This window comes from Branchiostoma lanceolatum, chromosome 19 (assembly GCF_035083965.1).
Source record: "Branchiostoma lanceolatum isolate klBraLanc5 chromosome 19, klBraLanc5.hap2, whole genome shotgun sequence".
Classification (NCBI taxonomy): domain Eukaryota; kingdom Metazoa; phylum Chordata; class Leptocardii; order Amphioxiformes; family Branchiostomatidae; genus Branchiostoma; species Branchiostoma lanceolatum.
Window position 1 is genome coordinate 8,087,337 of NC_089740.1, and position 19,781 is coordinate 8,107,117.

The window sequence follows — 19,781 nt, forward strand, 5'->3', positions numbered from 1 at the left end:
ATCAAAGTAACCGTTAAATGTAGAACAATAGTTGCTAAAAAGGTTAAATAAATAATAATTTGCTTTAATATTTAAGACTTTATATTTTTCACTATCTTACCTTTATTCAAATGAGCCCGTCTCTTTGACGTCATCAAAGATGGTGGAAATAGTCTGCTGTAATATTAGCTTCGGAGAAAAATTAGCCGTTTATCGTTAGATTTGGCGCAAAGCCCGGAAGCAAAGATCAGAGAAACTTCCAAAGAGTTTTTCCAGTTGACATTTACAATATGGAGGCCCAGAAGGTAAGCGTTTTGTAGTTATTTTGATTTGTTGTGGCTTTTTTTATCGTAACGTTGGCGTTTGACAGGTGCACAAGACAACATAGGGAGATCTGCCGTTATAAAATAATGGGAATATCATGTGCTTTACAAAGACTAATATAGTACTACGCAACTTCCTATGATGACCATGGTCTGATTGTCTAGTTATGCCTTTAACTAGAACTACAATACTTGGTTGCTGATATTTTCATTTTAACAATAACAGCCTTTGCAAAAATCTCGATTTTTCAGTGATCTACATCAACATAAAGTGATGATAAAGTGTCCAGTGTGCTCAGTTCATATGTGTATCATGCACATATAACTTGCATTGCCACTTTTTGCACAGCTTGTTTCTGTCGAAATGTGCATGGCAACGCTTAATTGGTTGGTAGGTATTTTGAATGCAGCCCATCAATTTGGTAATTACAGTTAAATGAATTGCTGTATATATTGTTAGATTGTGTATAATTGCAATGCTATGTAATAGAATAGTTCCCTATCGAGGTCTTAACATGATGTCAAATTGCTGGCAAACAAAATGTGATTGACACAAACTCAAAGTCAGTCCACAGAATATGTGTCTCTCGTCACAGCTTCAGCCTGACCTTGTAAACTGCTGCTGAGGTAGAACAGATCACATATGGAGCCCCGGGGGATTTTACTCCATCCTGATCACAATTCGCTCGTTCTCTTTTAAATTTACACATTTTGTAACTTCCGTTATCCTTTGAAGTAAGACGTTCCTGACAATAAGATTTGCCTGATATATATAAGGTGCCAAACTGTTGTTTTTAAAAGCCAGAAAATTTTTCAGTCGTCATAAAAATGCCAGTTTTGCACCTTATATGTGGCAAGTCTTAATGTCAGGAATATCTTTCTTCAAATGGTTAAGGAAGTTACAACATGTGTACATTTGAATGAGAATGAGCGAATTGTGCAACATTACAGGGTCTGGGTCCTTAGTCTACGTAGTAGAATATAATTGAACATCCTGTCAATTGTGCCAAAAAGTCTTATTGACAAGAAGCAAAGAAACACTGTTAAATCTGTAAACATTAGTTGAATCAAAGAATCATGCCAAAAGAATTCTAATTGACAGATCGAAGTGACAGGAACATCCTGTCAATAGTGCCATGGCAAAAATATTTTATTGACAGGTTTATTTTGTCCATGCCTTAATTTGGCCTTATAATTTTTTGTGAAAGAAAAGACTTACATAAAAAGCTAAAAAAGCTGCAACATGCAACATTTTGGCAACAGAATTTTTGAGATTGCAAATAAAAGGAATGAAATAATAGTAATAAGCAACTTCCAATTTAGCAAGCTAAAAAGGTAATGGTTATAGACTTGGTAGTACTATGAATCACATACAAAGAAAAGAAGAAAAAAAGGCATTTCAGACCATGTGTATGAATATGTATTTTTCATCTAAATTATTCAACATCATTCCATCATTCTAAAGTCCAATACCTGTCCCTATCTGTTAGGGCTTACTTGTACATACACAAACTAACAGTCAAAACAGGCTTACACGAACATGTACTCTTCAAGCTTATTAAAGACCCATCTGTCATTCATGCACAAATACCTTACAGACAGAATCCATCTTAATGGAGTCATGTTGATTAGATAAGCCGTCCTCTGTGCCATCCAGTCATTCCCCAGTGGTTTTACCTGCTATTTCAATCAGCAGTAATTGTGTGGACCATTTCACGGAGGATTTGTTCGGTTAATGCTTGGATGAAACAATTGGATTTGAAGGTATAACTCAGTCTTGACATCAAAACCCTTTACATGCATAGTCTAGGCATAGATAATTGTAATTTTGTTTTCAGTTGATATCTTAAGCAAGTATTTCATCCTTACATATTGTTTGTTTTTGTACTTAATGACAAGGAAGAATCATACTGTAATTTACAGTTAAAACAATTTACAACTTATAAATTGTTTAAGCAAGGAAAGGTACAAATTTGATCATAAAATTTGAAAATAATGACTTAATGAGAAACAACTTAATGTATTTCCCTGGCCCAAATGCCAGCAGTTTGATCAGTCTGTGTAATAATGCATAAGTCTCGGCTCGGCCCCTGTTTCTGTATACTTTTGGGAAAAGACATAGACAAAATGGACGATCGTGATTGATAACTTGTAAAAGATAAGCCCTGGTCAACAGGGTAGTCATATTAATCACATTCATGCCCCTCGGGGCATGAATGCACAAGAAAGGCCTTTCATTCATTCATTCATTAATCTTTCTAATTTCAAAGATACATGTAGTTAAATCATTCTGATAATAGACTAAGGTTTGTGTATCCTTAATAACAAAGCAAACACACTAAGATAGTGATATATACCAACATTTTGGTTAACCTATGTTATTTGATTGTGTTTGTTACTAAAAAAAAGGCATCAATACTCATTGATAAAAGTGTAGTGTGCCAGTAATATTTCAGATGTCCGATATAATAGTTTCAGATCATGTCTTTAATTTCACAGGGACACACGTCTTGACCTGAGACCAGTCTTGTGCCAGACATTGGTTACTCAATGTCCCATTGCAAATTATGTTATGGCTGTGCAAGTAGATCAGATTCAATCCTTCAGGAATTAAATCACGCACAGCCTTTTCTCTGGAAGTTGTTGCAAATTTAAGTTACATATTTTAAGCAAGCAAATCTTTTTAACCGAAATATATATGTGAATGAGCAGTGCATGGCTGCATAGTTGGTATATCAAGTTTGATATAAAACAGGGAATTAGTGTTAGTATAGAAAAATCTGTCAAACTTGAAGTTGAATCAGTATATACTTGAATCTTTACTAATTCTCAGCATAAAAGTTCATCAGTGTTGGTAAATGGCTCTATGATAAAGTTGAATGGTTTAGTTAAGTTCAACTTCTTTGTCCATAACAGTAAGCTTGAAGACTATTCATTTTATATATATATAGTATAAGGAATTGTCTGAATTGTCTGCACTACATCTTGAATCACAGGAAGCCTTAAGTAGAATTGTCACCACCTTGGCTGCCAAGAGTGAAGAGATCCAGAGCTTTGTGGAGATCCTGGAAGAAATCGCTGAGAAAGTAGAGGTATGATTTGTTGTTTAATTACTAGTATGGACCTGTCCTTGGTGCTGAAACAGTTTTGTTTGGATGTTATCCTTGTCCTTAGTGCTGAAGTGAACATTGAGTGTGAAAGAAAATGTTGTACATGATTTGGCTATAAAGTTCCTTTGTGATACAGTGAATGTAATTAGTACCTGTCCTTAGTGCTGAACTAGTGTCCCTGTTTGGTTTATGTCCAATCTTTTCAATAATAGGTCTTTAACTACTTAATCTATATGTATATTTTTTTTGTTTCGTCTCTGTGAGTGTGATTCCTCATATCAAAATAGCATATCATCAAACTGAGAGTATACTACTTTTGGGACACTTAATCTGTTAACTGTTCCTCAGCAAGATAAAACTGTTCTTGTATTTTCCAAGGAGATGAAAACTGTTCTTGTATTTTTTAGGAAAATGAAAGCTGGTCATATTTTTCCAGGAAGATAAAAACTGTTAATGTATTTTCCAGGAAGATAAAACCTGTATTGTATGTATTTTCCAGGAAAATGGTGCCCAGGCGAAGTCAGACCTGCAGGAGGAGTTTGACCAGCTGTATGCTGTGATGAACGAGATGAGAGACGCCATGACGGCAAAGATAGAGGAAGAACAACAGAGGAAGATGATGACTGTAGAGGTATCTGATTGATACTATTACTATATACTATAAGATAGATTGATCATATTCTCCTATAGATGAGGCCATACATCACATGCTTTATGGATAATTTCTGATGAAGACCGTTTATGATGCACGAGTACAAACTTAATTAATCCAAACTGTTAAGCTCAATATGTGGTACAGTACAACTACGGTACAATATGAGAAAAGCTGCAACAGTAGATATATTTATGGCAAAAAAAAAGAAGACAAAGAAAATATGTCTCCCTTCTTTCTCCTGTACATAAAGACTTGTGCATTAATTATGTTGTTTGTATGTATGTAAAACTATGTAGACAGACATGCAGGCCTGTCAGATGGCCCTAGACAACTCCACTCAGCTGATGGACATGGCAGCTGACGCACTACAAGAGACAGACCCAGATGCCTTCAGTCAGGTACAGGGGAAATACTTGCAATTGCATACCACTAGGCTTCACAGTTATTTTGTTGGTTCTTTGATATCTTTAAAAACTATGTAATAATTACAATAGTTTAATATGAAAACAGAGAGCTTCCTAAAATTTGTACAGATTTTCTCCCCAGACTTTGTTTTCATGTTCAACTGGATATTCCAGGTCAAGTTTGTAAAGATCAGATATAAAAATCTTTGTGTCATGCAGCAATCTATAGCTATAAGATAATGTAACAAAAGCAAATGCCTTTCTTTTTAAGATTATTTCATGATACTAATTTCAGAGAAATTTATTAAAACTTTCAAAAGCTGGATCTCTTTGTATTTACCATAATGATTATAGTACAACTTAGAAGTAGTGTGCTACTACACTGTGTGATACTTTGTACTCGTACATACATTGTAATGCAATGATCTTAACAAATTTGTATCTTCAATGTGTCAATGTCATCCTATTGCAGTCTATGTATGTGTCTGTGCATAAAGCCAGCTACCATATTAACCTGTTGATGACTGCATGTTGCTGAGAATGTTGCATGTTCCCATGATGCATGTACCCTGACGATTCTTGTCTTCTCGTGTCCTCCTAACATCCCCCAACAGGCCGCAAAACGCATCAAGGATAGGTAAATAAGTCTGCATGCCTTTCAGTGTGATATATTACATACTATAACATATTAACTCTAACACTAGATTTAGGGCATGAAATATCTAATTTGAAATCTTTGCGTATCATACCGTAGTAGGCAAATAGAACCAGCATGCAAGAATTGCTGACTTAACTTTGATAATACCCATTGTTCAAAATTTGTTTGACTTACATAATTAAAGCTTAGAGAGTTTGCTATTACAACTAAAATTTCAATTTTTTTCTCATCAAATCAAAGGTTTAATGATCATCATATGTATTAATTATCATGATATTTTGTGCCCTAAGAACTTTGTGACTGTTGTCGTTGTGTTGTTGTGTCCTTGTTGTGGTGGTTTTGTGTGTTGTCTCCTTTGTCTATAACATTAACAGTTATCATACTTTAATGTGTGGCTTGTTGTTCACAAGACTTGATGTACATTGTACAAATATTAACAATTCAAGGTGCTGGAAGTCAAATCTGAATTAGTGGGATGTAGTGGGATGTAGCAAATGTAATTATTATCTTTATCATAAGCTCTTCTATCAGGTGTGTGGTGTGAAAATGATCCATAAGACCAAGATTGTGTTCTCTAAAGCCCCCTTCACACTCGAGCGTATATACAAGTCCGCATGAGTTGCGTATTGACATGTTTTTGGTTTAGTTTTAAGTTTGCAGCCGAAGAAGTCATTTCTGTGCTTTGATAACTAGGCTGCACTACGGTGGGTCAAAGTAGAAAACAGCTTCTTCCCCGCAAACTTTACTTAATGAAAAAAATTGTTAATGTGCACCTCATACGCACTTGAATATACACACAAGTGTGATAGGGCCCTAACATTTACAAACAGCTCATTTGAGTTAAGTGTTCTGGTTGATCCTTTTTTTCCTAACTACTGCTACAGAGTGACCATGTCCCCTGCCTTCCGACTGACCTTGAAACCCAAGGTCACCGACAACATGTCCCACCTGGTTGCTGACTTCACAGAGGAGAAAGAGGCTCTGAGAAAACTAGATTTTCTACCGGGTATGTTTTGAATTGACTTCAAGTTGTTATTTATAGATTTGTAGTTATGTGGTTGTGGTGTTGCCTGTATTCTTTCCAGAATATAGCAACAATTCAACTAATAGCAGTGAAAGGGATAGGATAGTAAGTGTAGTTTTGAAGATTTTGATTTTGAACAATTGATAATACACACATGTATAATACAGTTGCTGATCAAAAGCCTGCATGAGTTGTGTGGTGAACATACAGCTGCCTAATGATGATATACACAGTATCATTTTGCCTGAGTGTATCAATTGAAAGTTACTTCTTAATTGGCTTTGCGTTAGCACACAGAAAAAATAAATGTTTAGAACCAATGTGATGATAGCTTTCTGTAACCAAAAACTTGAGTGAAATACAGTTTTCGTTAGAACATCTTACAATTGTGCCTCAACTTGTAATGTCTTTCTTCCCAGCCCCTGCAACACCTGAAATTGATGTAGAAGCCTGTCGGGTGGAAGACAACACAGTAACAGTTGTGTGGAGAGTTCCTGAGGGGAGCAGGGTGGACCACTTCTTACTGGAGTACAGGCAGACAGACACAGCAGCCACTGGTGGGAGGGCAAAGGTAAGAGGTCATGGGGTTACAGCAGCCAGGGGTGGGAGGGCAAAGGTTAGTGGTCATGTGATTACAGTAGCCATAGGTGGGAGGGCAAAGTTGAGAGGTCATGACATTAGGGTTGACCACTTTCTAGCTACTGGAGTACAGGCAGACAGACACAGCAGCCACCGGTGGGAGGGCAAAGGTAAAGGCCCCTTGGTCATGACACTCAGTTTCTGGGTTTCCAGACATATACACATATATGTCTAAACTAGCTCTGGTTGAAGGCATTCACTTGTTAAAGGCATCCAGAGCATTTTATGAGGCTTGAAACTGGAATAAAGAAACTCCAATTTCTAGTCATTCCTACACATAGTAAGTTTCAATAACACTATACCATTACACATCGACATTAAAGGAGCAAAGATACGATGTCATTGTGTGATGAGAACTGATAGAAAATCTAAGCCCTAATAGACTGATCCTGACTGTCCATCACAATTAGTGGTTCGACCAGTGAGAGAGTGACTGCATGTCCGTCAAATATTTGCATTTTTATGCTTTAATTTTGCATTTCTACTTTTGACGGAGATGGGCGGGGCTATGGTATCAGTCTATATTTACACTAGGCGCGTGAAACTAAAAGATCACCATGTAGCTTATGTTTGTGCTGCTTTTGAGCACTTTTGATAAGAAATCCGCATGCAAATGTGGTAAACAGGGTCATTAAATGTCAATTTCAACAGCTATAGTGTTTCCAGTTTTCAAGCCTCATAAAATGCTCTGGGTGCCTTTAAGATTTTAAAAATGCAATTCTTGTTTGTTATGCATGTAAGCAGTAACTTTTCTAAGACCTTTATTTTTTGTGGAAGAGATGTTAGTAATATTTCCTGCTGTGTGAAATGACTTTGACTAGCAATTTGTTGTTTTTCTTAGGTGGAAAATGGGTGGCAGGTAATAGAAGACATAGAGGAGCCCTTCTACACGATACTTGGTCTTGCCTTTAACCAGAAGTATGTCCAGCTTCGAGCTCGAGCCTGTAACAAGGCTGTGGCAGGAGACTACAGTGATGTGGTCACGTTAGAGACAAAAGGTGAAAAAGTGCTTCAATGTAGAAGCTTACATCTTCACTAAAAGAACACTCCTTCAGGTTTAGATACAAATGGCCGGGTGTGTTTGTTCCTTTGCTTCTTCACAAAATAATCAAATCAAACTCATCTGGAGATTGAATGTCTTGGCGGAGCATTGTGCTCTTCGCTCTTCAGCTTTCATAGTTACATTTTGTCAGAGTTAAAGATGTGCAAGTCTAAAAGTTGATATACTAATTAGAATTTATCAATATCTGTTTGAACTGCAAGTATAAATTTATTAAAACTTTTTCTGTTGTTGTTTTCCTTAGCCTTGAACTTCAAACTTGACCAGACGTCCTGCCACGCTAACCTCAAGGTCACAGAAGATGGCTCCTCTGTGGAGTGGGATGCCATGGGGGGCAAAGGTCAACTGCAGGAAACCAAGGTCAGGCTGCTACAAGGGCAAGGGTCATATGGAGTACGATAATAGAGTCAATTTTGAAACATATTAAGCAGCTTATACTAGCCGGGTAGTTTAGATGTCACATAACTGTTAGAGGATGTACAGTACTATAATATTTTCTGAATGTCAGAAATATTATGACGTACGTGATACTTGAGACCCTTAACACTGATTAGGTAATTAACAGAGAATGCCCTGCACAGGGGGGTACAGCCAACTTTAAGGTATAAAAAGAGCGGCCTCACTCTATCATTCTTGAAAAAGATAAATAAAGTGATGGTCTCTTAATTAGCACTGTTATTTTCCCAACCCCATGAATGATTTTTCTTCCATGTTTGTCATCATCTATAACCAGAATTTCCCAAAGTGGACTAACCTTGTGATGATTGTTGTATTGTTAAGAATATAGGACAGTATAAAAGCTGTTATATGCGTTTTTCCAGGGAAGAGGTAGTAGACCGGGGTCTCCAGCGAAGACCGTGCGGCCGGCCTCCCCTGCTAAGTCCCCTGCGAAGCGGCCTGCCTCGGCGAGCAAAAGGGGAGACCGCTTCACGGGCGAGTCTTACACAGTACTGGGTAGGTGGAAGTGGTTACTGTCTTCAAAGTTTAAAGCTTAAACTGTACAGTTGTAACATTAGCAGGCCTGTGGTACACAATCTCTTGCTGTAAGTGGATAATGGGGCCTAGTTATAGTTAGGGGCCAAACCAGTGGAAAGGCGGATTAAAGGTTGATTTGGTCATTAAATTTTATTCAATTCAATTTTATTGTAAAGTCAACTTGCTGATGTACAGTGCTGTACAATACTAATAGTATCATGCATTTAACATTTGGTATTCTGGGTCAGGTTATATATTTTGCTATCTTCTAGTTGAACTATTATTAATACAATCACTTATAATGATAATGTGAGAATGACACTCAATCAATTTTGCCAATCTTACTTTAAACTGTAGGAAACAAATTAACAGCCACAGAGTTTTCTTCACCTATAGATTTTCTTCAATCCTCTCAATTTTTTATGCAAATTTACACCCTTGTTCTGGTGTGTCTTTTAGTAAGGTATAGTTCTAACCTTGTTGACTGTACCATAAGTTACAAATAAGACTATTTGTCTGATGAGGATCATGCAAGAAAAATGAGTACAACAATTGAGCTTTAATTATGTAATCAACAGCAACATATTTGATGGAATGATGCACACTGACAAGAGCCCTGTGAACAAAACTATTAATTGTGTATAGCAACTCAGTGGAGGATCTTTCTCCTGTATGGTACAGCACTAATGCTGTGTCCACACTGATACAGTGTGATTCTCAGTCACCACCACATTTCCACCTGGTGACACAGCAACACCCCAGGGACTCACCATTCCAGTTGCAATGTAACACAAAAATGTTCCCTGACTGTCAAACATTTTCACACAGTGATTTCCACTGTCAGCCACAATGATGTTACCCCTCCCATCAACACAAATACCCTGAGGATATTTAAACTGATTTTCAGCAGATCCCTCACTCCCTAACTTGAACTTGAAGTTCCCTTCTCTGTCCAAGACATGGAAACAGTAGCCTGGATACCAGACCTTTCGCGCGATGCGATGATAAGCCTTTTTGGCCGGGGAAGACCTGGTAGTAGGGATAGAGTTGGCACCCGGGCGCTTTGGCAGCCGAACCCTGATATCTATCGCGCTAGACCTTCTCGAACCCTGGGACCCCCATTTTACGTCCCTTCCGAAAGACAGATGCAGCCCTGGCCCCGCGCGAGAGATAATTAGTGGGCCGTGTGCTGTCTGTGGCGGCGGCGCGAGTTGCTTCCCCGGCCGAAGGATTAGCGCCAGGAGCGCGGTGGTCTGGCACCCAGGCTATGACTAGAATGTTACCCTCCCCATCCACAGTGACATAACATGGCCTCCAAGGCTTTGGTGACCTATGACCTGAACCATATACGCCCACCTCAGAACCATCTAGGTTTAACACCCAAAGTTGACCATATTTCTTTTGATTATGATAACCTGTAACAATCACCTGTTCTGTTAACATAGAACTAGCTATGCCAAAACCTGGAATATCTCGTTTGGCCATTGGCAAACAGGTGCCTTGTCTGGAATACTGCACTACATGATTAGAGGTCACCACCCACAAGTTGCCATTTCTATCTACAGCAACATCCTCTGGGTTAAACTTTTCACTAGATTCCCCCGGAGGAGTTGTTGTGAACTGTCTAATATAAACACCATCCATTGTGAACACCTGGATTCTGCAATTGTGACAATCAGCAATATAAATCTCATTGTCCTGCGAGACTGCTACTCCGCTAGGAAAGTTAAACTTCCCACTACCTGATCCCTTTTCCCCAAAGCTGACTTTCCTCACCCATGGTCGTCCTACCCTCATGAACTTGACATCTGCACCTGTATCTTTCCCTTGGGATTGAACCACTGACTGTTTGACTTGTCCTGTATTTGTTGCTTCCGACATGTCCATGGAATGTTCGTCTGACTTGGGTTGTGGCGGATCTTTTTGCTGACTTCCACTCTCCATCGGTTGCTTGGAAGTTAGCAGCTCCTCGATTCTGGCCTCCATGCTCTTGTTGGCCTCCTGAAGCTCCTGGATTTTCTCGTTCTTTTCTAGGAGGATTTTCTCTGCTTTCTCCTTTTCCTCTTTCAGCATCTTTACCTCCTTCATCATGGCATCTACCCCCTGCCTGCCTGTGTGCACCTGCCCTTGCAATGTCTGAAGCTGAACTCTCATCGCTTGTTTTGATGTTTGAACGGCTGTCTGTACTTGTCTGTACAGCATGGTGATGTTATCAATTCTATCTGTAAAGGGCTGGTACATCACGGCCAGATCTAGGCCGCTCAGGCTGGAACGGTCCACATGTCTGCTGGGGGGTGGCAGGGTCAGCAGGTTGTCGACAGAAGTGGTACGGTTCAGTCCTGTTCATTAGGAATGATGGAGTTAGTACCAAAGTATCAGATACATGTGAATTAATCTATGTTTTATTACTTTTCTTTTTGGTTTCTGTTATGTTGCAGTTTTTGTGCTAAAATGCATCATTATTGGCAAATGCTTGCAGTTCCCTTTAAATGAAGTCATCTATTTGACAAACAAGACATAATGTACAATATTTCATACCTTGCCCCAGTCTGTCTCGCACTTGCACGTAGTCTTCATGCTTCACCTGAAGCCTCACGATCAGCTGTGCGCCCTTGACCTTGTCCTGTAGTTCATCTGAGATGAGGATGTGTGAGAGTTGTTGAGACAGGGTTCCCTCCCCCTCCCTGTAGTGGTTGTGGTAGAACCTGTCCACATCAGTCTGGCGCAGAAACGTCAGGAGGAGGATGATAGATCCCTTCAGGGCTCTCTTCAACAGAGCCTTGTGCTTCTTAAAGAGTTTTCGTACTTTTCTGTAGCGTACTGGGTCATTGAGCACCTCTACTGTAAACAGACCACGCTCAAGTTCCAGGATTCGTTCTCTGATTTGTTGCCTGTATTCTTTCCTGATGTCCCCGGCCTGCCCCTGGACAGAGGTTTGTTTCGCCAGGCCTAGCTGTAGGCGCACAGGAAAGACTGGATCTTGACAGTGTAGTTCTGGAGGTGGACACAATGGAACAATGTTTGTATTAAAACCACTAAACTAAAATGTTGATTAATGTATAAATTATCATGCATCTTCAATAATCGTAATCTTTGGTTTTTCATTCAACTTTGTTAAGAAAGGTACCTCAGGTAAATTCAGATTTTACCTGAAATGATGTCATGAATTTGAAGTATCTAATGAAAATGTTACACAACTTCTACACTTCACTCTTATCTCATATCACATAGACAGTCCCAGCTGTCAGATGAAAAATGGAATGGTCCAAAATTAATGACATGACCATTTATAGAAGAGAAATATCAGGAGTGTTTGAACTAGAATATTGCCTGACTTTGTTTTTTTAACAAAACCATAGTTAACTCTCTGGTATAGTTGGTATAATTGTTCATCAAAGGCTCATATATTTATATAATACATAGTTACCAGGATATTGGTCCTTCAGACTGTCCACAACATGTTGTAGCTGTGCATCTTGTAGGGCCTTGATCAGCACATGTATGGTGGCAGCGTTTCCCTTCTGCTTGTACCATTGCTGCAGTAGGTCCATACAGCGAGACTTGTCATCCCGATGTTTGCCATCAATGTTGTCTATGTCTGGTGTCTCAAACCCAAGACACCAAGCCAGGTCCTTCCAGTCTGAGCTCACCTTGTTCTTTATGAAGCAATAATACCTCCCAACACCTGCATGGAAACGCACAGAATATATAGTGAAACAGCGAGCAGATTATTATTGGAATGAGATCTTTGAAAAGGTCTCAAGTTTTTTCCAAGGTGGTTTCAAAGCATCTCAAGATTTTTTCATTGCTTCTCGAGAATCTGGAGAAATCTTGAGACCTTTTTAGAGATCTCAAGATTGTCTCATAAAATCTCAAGATTGTCTCATAAAATCTCAAGTTTATCCCATAAAGTCTCAAGATTGTCTCATAAAGTCTCAGATTCATCACAAAATCTTAAGATTTTCAGAATAAATCTTGAGATTTTTTTCATTTTCAACGAAGCGTGAAGACCCCCGCTGGGGGTTACATGTATTATGATCCGTTGTGTATCAGAGAAGTATTTCACAAAATATTGGATATGTACCTCTACGCTGTAAACGGTCAGAAGCATTAGTCCAAAGTGCTCTGCTCATTCCAATAATAATCTGCTCACTGTTGTGAAACATATTTTAAGCTGACCATGTAGAAAATATGACAACCATTCTTAGCAATGCAAAAAGAGTTCTCCCTTTTCATGCATGGCTACGTAAGTCTCCAAAGTAGAATGACCCACAAACTATTGTCATGACTATTGTCTTTGAATATTAGCACAGTAAATGATCATTGTTGTTGTCAAAAGGAAAGTGAAGACAATAGTGCAATGATTGAATGATATGATGTTAAATGTGAACAAATGTGAACAATAACTCGTCTGTTAAGACTCTCAGTGTACTCTTAGCATACGTCCAGTGGAGTTTTTTTGTAGAGGGATTTGTAAATTGATAATGCTTTGTGGCACAGTGATTTACATATTACCAGGCCTGCCAGCCTAGCAACCCGAACAATTGGGCTAGAACAGCATAGTAACACATACATGTTAAGTCGAATGACAAAAATTTAGACTCGACCTATTGAAATATCCTTAGTTTACGTATGATGATCTCACCTTGTTTAGACATGTTGCAAACCACTCACATTCAAAGCTTAGTAATACGCTTCTCTGAAAAAACAAATAGCATATTTGACATCACAATGTTTACTGTTAGGCAGAGCAAAGTATTAACAGCAAATGCAGCTCAGACATATCGGGAAAGAGCAAACATTACACTGTACTACGTACACCTTGAAGTGAACCCAAAATTCAGATTTTGAAAGTCACAGAACAAAATCCAGTTTAACAACTCTAGATCTCTATTCAAAGATTCTAGTTGTGTTTTCTGACATACTAACACCAGCTGATAACATATCACTGATAAGCTAATACCTTTCCTCAAGACAAAGAACTGTTTTCTTAAGTGCCTGCCCAAAAACATGGCGGCATCTCTGGCTCCAGGTCAAGGTTCATTTGAACAGTTGGTGACACTTGTTACAGCCTTTCTCATTGGTCACTGTTGTTTACTCTTCTTGTTTTTCTGGCTACAGAGCTTTCATGAATGCGTTTTCTAAAATTAAAATGATAACCTGGCTTATTCACAAGAGAGTGAAGGAAGTCATTGAAGAGTCATGTTTTGTAACCAAGATCTTTGAGCAAAAATTCTGTACCAATGATAAACAACCTTTCTGAATACCTGTGCATAGTCCATTACACCTGTATGAATGCACCTGTAAACCAGAACATTCCTTGAGGTCAGAAGGTCACAGATCACCTGTCAGGTGAAGGACAGCATTACTGGGAGGTGACAGCTCAGCCTGAGTGTTTATTTGTTTGTTTGTTTGTTTATTTCAGCTGATGTGACGTTAGAGGAGGGACAGCATTACTGGGAGGTGACAGCCCAGCCCGAATGTAAGTCTTTCACCCTGGGAGTGGCCTACAGAAACCTGGGCAAGTTTGATCAGCTGGGGAAAACCAACACGTCCTGGTGCCTACATGTCAACAACTGGCTACAGGTAGGTCTGTCTTAACCTTCCTTTTACCTGCAAATTTGCATTGGTCAAACTTAAAGGCAGCAGAAAAAGGTAAAAGGATACAACATACAGGATATATAGGAGATTCTTTTTACACAACCATGTACTCTCACCTGCTAACGTTTCGGTGTATATCAGACACCTTCTTCAGAGCTTCTGACTGGAGTACTGCTTCTCACCGCTATAAGTAGCCGATGTAGGTGGCGCTTTTGCGGTGAGAACACTGTCCCAAATGTGGCTAAGCTTGTATCCCCCCTCGTCCCGGTTCATCACTGGTGTTGTCTTCCGTATTCAGACGGCTTCCTTAATCCAACGGGTACGTCTGTTATCCTCTCTGAAGAAGGTGTCTGATAGACATAGAAACGTCAGCAGGTTAGATTACCTGGTTGTGTAAAAAGAATCTCTAATATCCTATATTCTACCAGCCTGATGAAATTATTCTCGGATACAACATACATGTACAATCCATCATGATGGTAAGTTTCAAAAAGATCATTTCATTGCACAACAGTTATTCTGATACAATGTATATGGCATGTATTTTCGTATATGCACAACATACGCAGCTTAAGCTTGCTACTGCGGACTGGTATTAAAGGGTATCTTCATTCAGCATGGAATATCTTAACATTGCAAAAAGTTTAAGCTAAGTTAACCCTCTCCCTACTGAAGTAACCTTTTGGCACAAAATTTGTATTAGTTACATGGTTAGGTAGCAAGGAGAAGGTTTAAGTCCTCCCTGCACCATACATGGGCCACACAACTTTGTGCAATCACTACAGTAGTGGGCTAGTCTTCTGGTAGTGGTGTGTTTAGTTACAATTACCCTAAACATATACATGCAAAGCATACAACAAGATCTAGTGTCCAACATATCATAACCTTCACCTGCTACCTAATCGCATAACCAAAACAAAATAGAAGTTTTCTTATAGAGACCATGCAGTATTACCAATAAATTGATTCTTTTGAACAAGTCAAGTCCAGTCAACAGCACCACACGGTGGACTGCATAAGAACTGCACTCATGAGTATTGTCCTTTTTCTACTGTAACAGAACACCATGTCAGCAAAGCACAACAACAAGTCTAAACAGCTTGACGTCCCGATCCCAGAGAGAATAGGCGTTTACCTGGACTATGACAACCTGGTCCTGTCCTTCCACGACGCGGAGACCAAGCAGCTCCTGCACCAGTTCAAGGCCAAGTTCCAGCAGCCTGTTCTCCCTGCCTTCATGACCTGGTGCGGCGGGCTCACTGTACAGACTGGACTACAGGTTTGTTTGTTTGTTTGTTTGTTTTGTATAACTGGTTAACTGCCTTTAGGCATATCACACACCAGTTTTGTACAGGTATACTAGCTGCAAAAATTTTTTGTTAAATAGCTATGGCATCCATGAACTGGAATAAGGTACTTGTTGCTGTACTTTTGTTCACCTGTAACAGCAATTCTAAAGATTTGCCAAAAATAGTTATTCAAGCAACTGCATAAAATTTTGAAACAGACAGACGTTTCAGGCAGCATCCGCATCGTCAGTGACTAAAGAAAGATAATTCTGGTAGAACTAGGTTTTATACCAAAACTCTGAATAGATATGTTAATGAAGTGAATACAATTTTTAGATGGTTCAATAGTTAAGACAAGGTTGTATGTTAATGAAGCCATTAGCTCATGTTGTTAATTCTAAAGATAGTTTCAAAGTATGTATCTGACATAACTTCATAGCCAGTATATATAACTGCCCTTCGGCATAACACACCAGTTTCATAGGCACACGGCTCCGTAGCAGCTGGTTGTTAGGACATGTATATTACACAGAACGACCTGTCACACCTAACCTTTGAACATCTATCTGCAAGCATTGTTTAAAGCTACACGTATCTAGTGAGGATGTACTTGGTGGCATTGACAAGTTCACTCTATAATAAATCTAGGAACAAACCAATCTTTAAACACATCAAATCCTATATAATGATGTAGGGTGATAACTTTTAACTAACACTTAGTTCATATCTCACCTGCAGGTCCCAAGTAACTTGGAGATGAAGACTGTTCAGGAATCTAAGAAAGTGTCGCCGGCTTCTTCAGAACTGTCTGTGCTAGAATGATGTTTCTTAGCGAAGTTTTTAGACATGCAGATAAATCAAGTGCAGCCTTAAAAAATTGCATGTGAGAATTAAGTGCATAAATCTTTTCACAGACCCCATTGCATGCTGGGAGATGCAGTGCACCATGGGTATCTTAGGGACAAACAAAATGTTATTACTTTCCCTCTGTGCTACCCACAGAGCCTTGCTTCTCCCAGCATGCAATGGTGTCAATGAAAAGGCCCAACGTAAAAGTGTGCTACCACCTCGTGCTAATCATGAACAAAAGAAAATCTGGCAGCTTTTAACTATAGTAAATGCAATAGAATGGAAGGATGTTGGTGATTTGCTGTGTTCCAAACATTAACTTATACACAGGACAAAACAGTGGAAGCCAGGATGTAATTTTAATTGTACAAGACACTATTATTCAATTTTATTTCATTTTACTCCACAGTACCGTCCAAGCATAAAACAATGTGTTTTGTAACTTTTGTTTCTAACATTTATTAGCATTTGTCATTGATATCTGTAAATGACAATTTTACATTTAGCCGTTATAGTAATGATTTATATAGATTGTGAAAGTTGAATTGTGATGATGTAAATTAATTGCATGCCCATATTTCTTTTGTCGAAACTTACTGTTGTCTGTGTTTCAAGTCTTGTTATTTATCTACTGTGTAGAATATTTGCAGTATGAAAAGACAGAACTACGAGGGGTTATAGAGGCTATTTGCCATTGGTTATATGAGTTAGGTCTTCTACACCTTAATCATGATTATAATGAAGAAACACTAAGGAACACTAAGTGTTTTTTGGTTCAACCCTCCGCCTGCTAACCTTAAAGATAACTCTTTTGGCACCAAATCTGCATTGGTTGGTTGTGGACATCGGGGAGAAGGTTAAATTCTTGAGAACTTCAAATGTCCACACGCATTTAACAGGCTCATAGAGAAAGAAAGCTCTAGCTCAGCATTTGTCCTCTATGTAGGATATTGCAAGCATGAGCTATGGGATAGGTTTAACTAACACATGTGGGAAGGATACTGTTTAGAACTTCAGGCTAGTGCTAGACATGTGGCAACAGAGCTGTTCATGTTATTATTAAACATCAGGCAAGGGTGCTATTCAGGCTAGTACTTATCATCAGGCAAGGGTGCTATTCAGGCTTGTACCTATGCTCTAGCTACAAGGCTGAGAATCCAAGAGACTGCCATGCTCAGGACTCCCATCTCAGGACTATTCCACTGCCTTACACCCTAGAACAGCAACTGTCAATCATGATGATGTCACTCTATAAGCTGTCAATCATGATGAAATCATATTATCAACTGTCAATCAGGATGATATCACTGTATCAGCTGTCAATGATGATACCACTATATCAACTGTCAATCGTCATGATGTCACTATCATCAACTGTCAATCATTATGATGTCACTATCAATCATGATGACATCACTATATCAACTGTCAATTATGACATCACTATATCAACTGTCAATCATGATGACATCACTGTATCAAATGTCAATGATGGTGATATCACAACGGCAACTGTCAATCATAATGACATTAATGGGATGGTTGATGGAAAAATATGAGCTAAAGCCCCCCTCTCGATGGACCCGCGGCATGCTGGCGGCGTCGCTGCATCCTAAACTCAGGATTTGTGTTACCCTAGACTTTATAATGGAAATATCATTCAAATGTACAAGTATGACCAAAAAGACAACAAAACACACAAAGCTGAAAAAGATTCATTTTTGTTGATAAAATTTGTTGAGTGCTTTGTCAATTCAATTGGCGGCAGAGACGCCGCCAGTGTGCCGCCGGTCCAGTGAGAGGGGGGCTTTAGACTTTGTCTACCAAATTTGCCGCTTGATAAAGAATGAATACCTGTTACTGTGCCCAGCAAATTATAGTGCTTCAATTTATGCTATTCTTTGGCAAGGAATTGTCTGTGGAAAAAAATTATGATAAACACTGTTCTTCTTTGATTGGTCAGCATCGTGAATGTGTAGATGTGTCAATACATGCAACACAATGTCCCTGTACTTAATAAGAATATTGGTTGTGTCATTGCTTTCAATATGAATTGTTTTGATAATCTTAGTCTGTACTGCACACAGGCTGGCAAGTTTTGTTTTCATGTCGCTTTGTGTATATTAAGCATTTCATGATTTTGTATCATATGGAAGCATAGATATACATTTTATTGTAAGTTGCAGATGATTTGCGATATCATGTAAGTAAAGAAAGCTGTTACGACCGGCATTTTGTTGCAGTTTTCTTGTTGTATTTTTTAAGTAAACTTAAAACGGGGAAAGAAGTTCCAAACTCTGCGACAGTTTTATCCAAAAAAATAGCGTGCAATTTGGCGAAGTACACATAGGTGGCGCTTTCGTACAGCGGGTACGCTCCACAGTATTGTAGCGTCAATATTGACCGAAGGAGGCTATATATATTGGAGGGAGATTGCGACAAAGATTTACCGAGATAACTTTAAGGGAATGTGGCCAAAAGCTCAACATGTCTACCATGTTTTTCACTGTCATTTTAACAACCAAATAGATCAAATCCAAAGGATAACAGGTCAACCTATACAAATGTCATAATATGGATTATAAGTGGCTATTCTTATAGTAAGTGTCTATCTGGAAAGAGTATGGTATGATAAGGCGCATGGGGCATGCGTGACAATCTAAGCACTACTGACGTGACAAGCTTAAAAGTACTTTCCTTGCTTATAAAACCATGTATGCAGTACAATGTGACGTTTATCTGAACACACCTAAGGTTGTGTCAAAAGTTATGTACTGCCGTTTAGTCCTACTGGTTCCTTTGGCCTATTGTCGGTTTGAATTGAATGCATACCTGTGATATAGAAACGTTGTCCCTTCCATTTAACAAACTGTAGTTAAGGCAAACTCTAAACTGTCGTCCTGCCTCCTAACTGAGGGAGCGGACATGACCTTGGGTAAGGTCATACAGACGGTACCAGAACAAAGCGTCGGTTCGGCCTGTTATTCCTCAGCTCAAACTCGTGTTTATAATAGTACCCTTATTCACCTTCCGACTCACCTAAGCAAATAGGTATGAAAGGGACTTTCTTTCCTATTCTTCCCCCGAGACAAAGCGCAGAGGAATCTTTTGAAGTGCCAGTTTAAACTAGAGGGCTAATGATGCCCGGTTTTTCGTCGGGGCCCCTATAGAAATAAACACTGCACGCTAAAGTGTCGCTGGGTTTTCTTTCTCTC

General features: G+C 39.0%; 2 protein-coding genes across 2 annotated transcripts; one reads left to right on the forward strand and one right to left on the reverse strand.

Moving 5' to 3' along the window:
- Positions 1 to 109: 109 nt before the first annotated feature.
- LOC136424930 (FSD1-like protein) lies at positions 110 to 18,798 on the forward strand. The gene is made up of 13 exons (XM_066413584.1): positions 110 to 284; positions 3,299 to 3,394; positions 3,912 to 4,043; positions 4,364 to 4,465; positions 5,086 to 5,108; positions 6,014 to 6,135; positions 6,573 to 6,724; positions 7,634 to 7,790; positions 8,097 to 8,212; positions 8,674 to 8,806; positions 14,253 to 14,413; positions 15,489 to 15,707; positions 16,456 to 18,798. Exons 1-13 carry the CDS (start codon positions 270 to 272, stop codon positions 16,537 to 16,539), a joined length of 1,512 nt encoding a protein of 503 aa, XP_066269681.1. The 5' UTR covers positions 110 to 269; the 3' UTR covers positions 16,540 to 18,798.
- On the reverse strand, positions 9,920 to 13,844 carry LOC136425803 (uncharacterized). The gene is made up of 5 exons (XM_066414746.1): positions 13,791 to 13,844; positions 13,473 to 13,526; positions 12,255 to 12,512; positions 11,366 to 11,821; positions 9,920 to 11,166 (listed from the first exon to the last, which is right to left on the reverse strand). The coding sequence occupies exons 2-5, from the start codon at positions 13,483 to 13,485 to the stop codon at positions 9,920 to 9,922; spliced, it is 1,974 nt and encodes a 657-aa protein (XP_066270843.1). The 5' UTR covers positions 13,486 to 13,526; positions 13,791 to 13,844.
- Positions 18,799 to 19,781: the final 983 nt, after the last annotated feature.

Excerpts from the sequence above, each read along its gene's own strand:
- LOC136424930 (XM_066413584.1), top strand. Across the intron at positions 4,044-4,363 it reads GGAAGATGATGACTGTAGAG|ACAGACATGCAGGCCTGTCA; the intron begins GTATCTGATTGA and ends AAAACTATGTAG. Across the intron at positions 6,136-6,572 it reads AAAACTAGATTTTCTACCGG|CCCCTGCAACACCTGAAATT; the intron begins GTATGTTTTGAA and ends CTTTCTTCCCAG.
- LOC136425803 (XM_066414746.1), bottom strand. Across the intron at positions 11,822-12,254 it reads TCTGAAGGACCAATATCCTG|AACTACACTGTCAAGATCCA; the intron begins GTAACTATGTAT and ends GTCCACCTCCAG. Across the intron at positions 11,167-11,365 it reads GCGAGACAGACTGGGGCAAG|GACTGAACCGTACCACTTCT; the intron begins GTATGAAATATT and ends CCTAATGAACAG.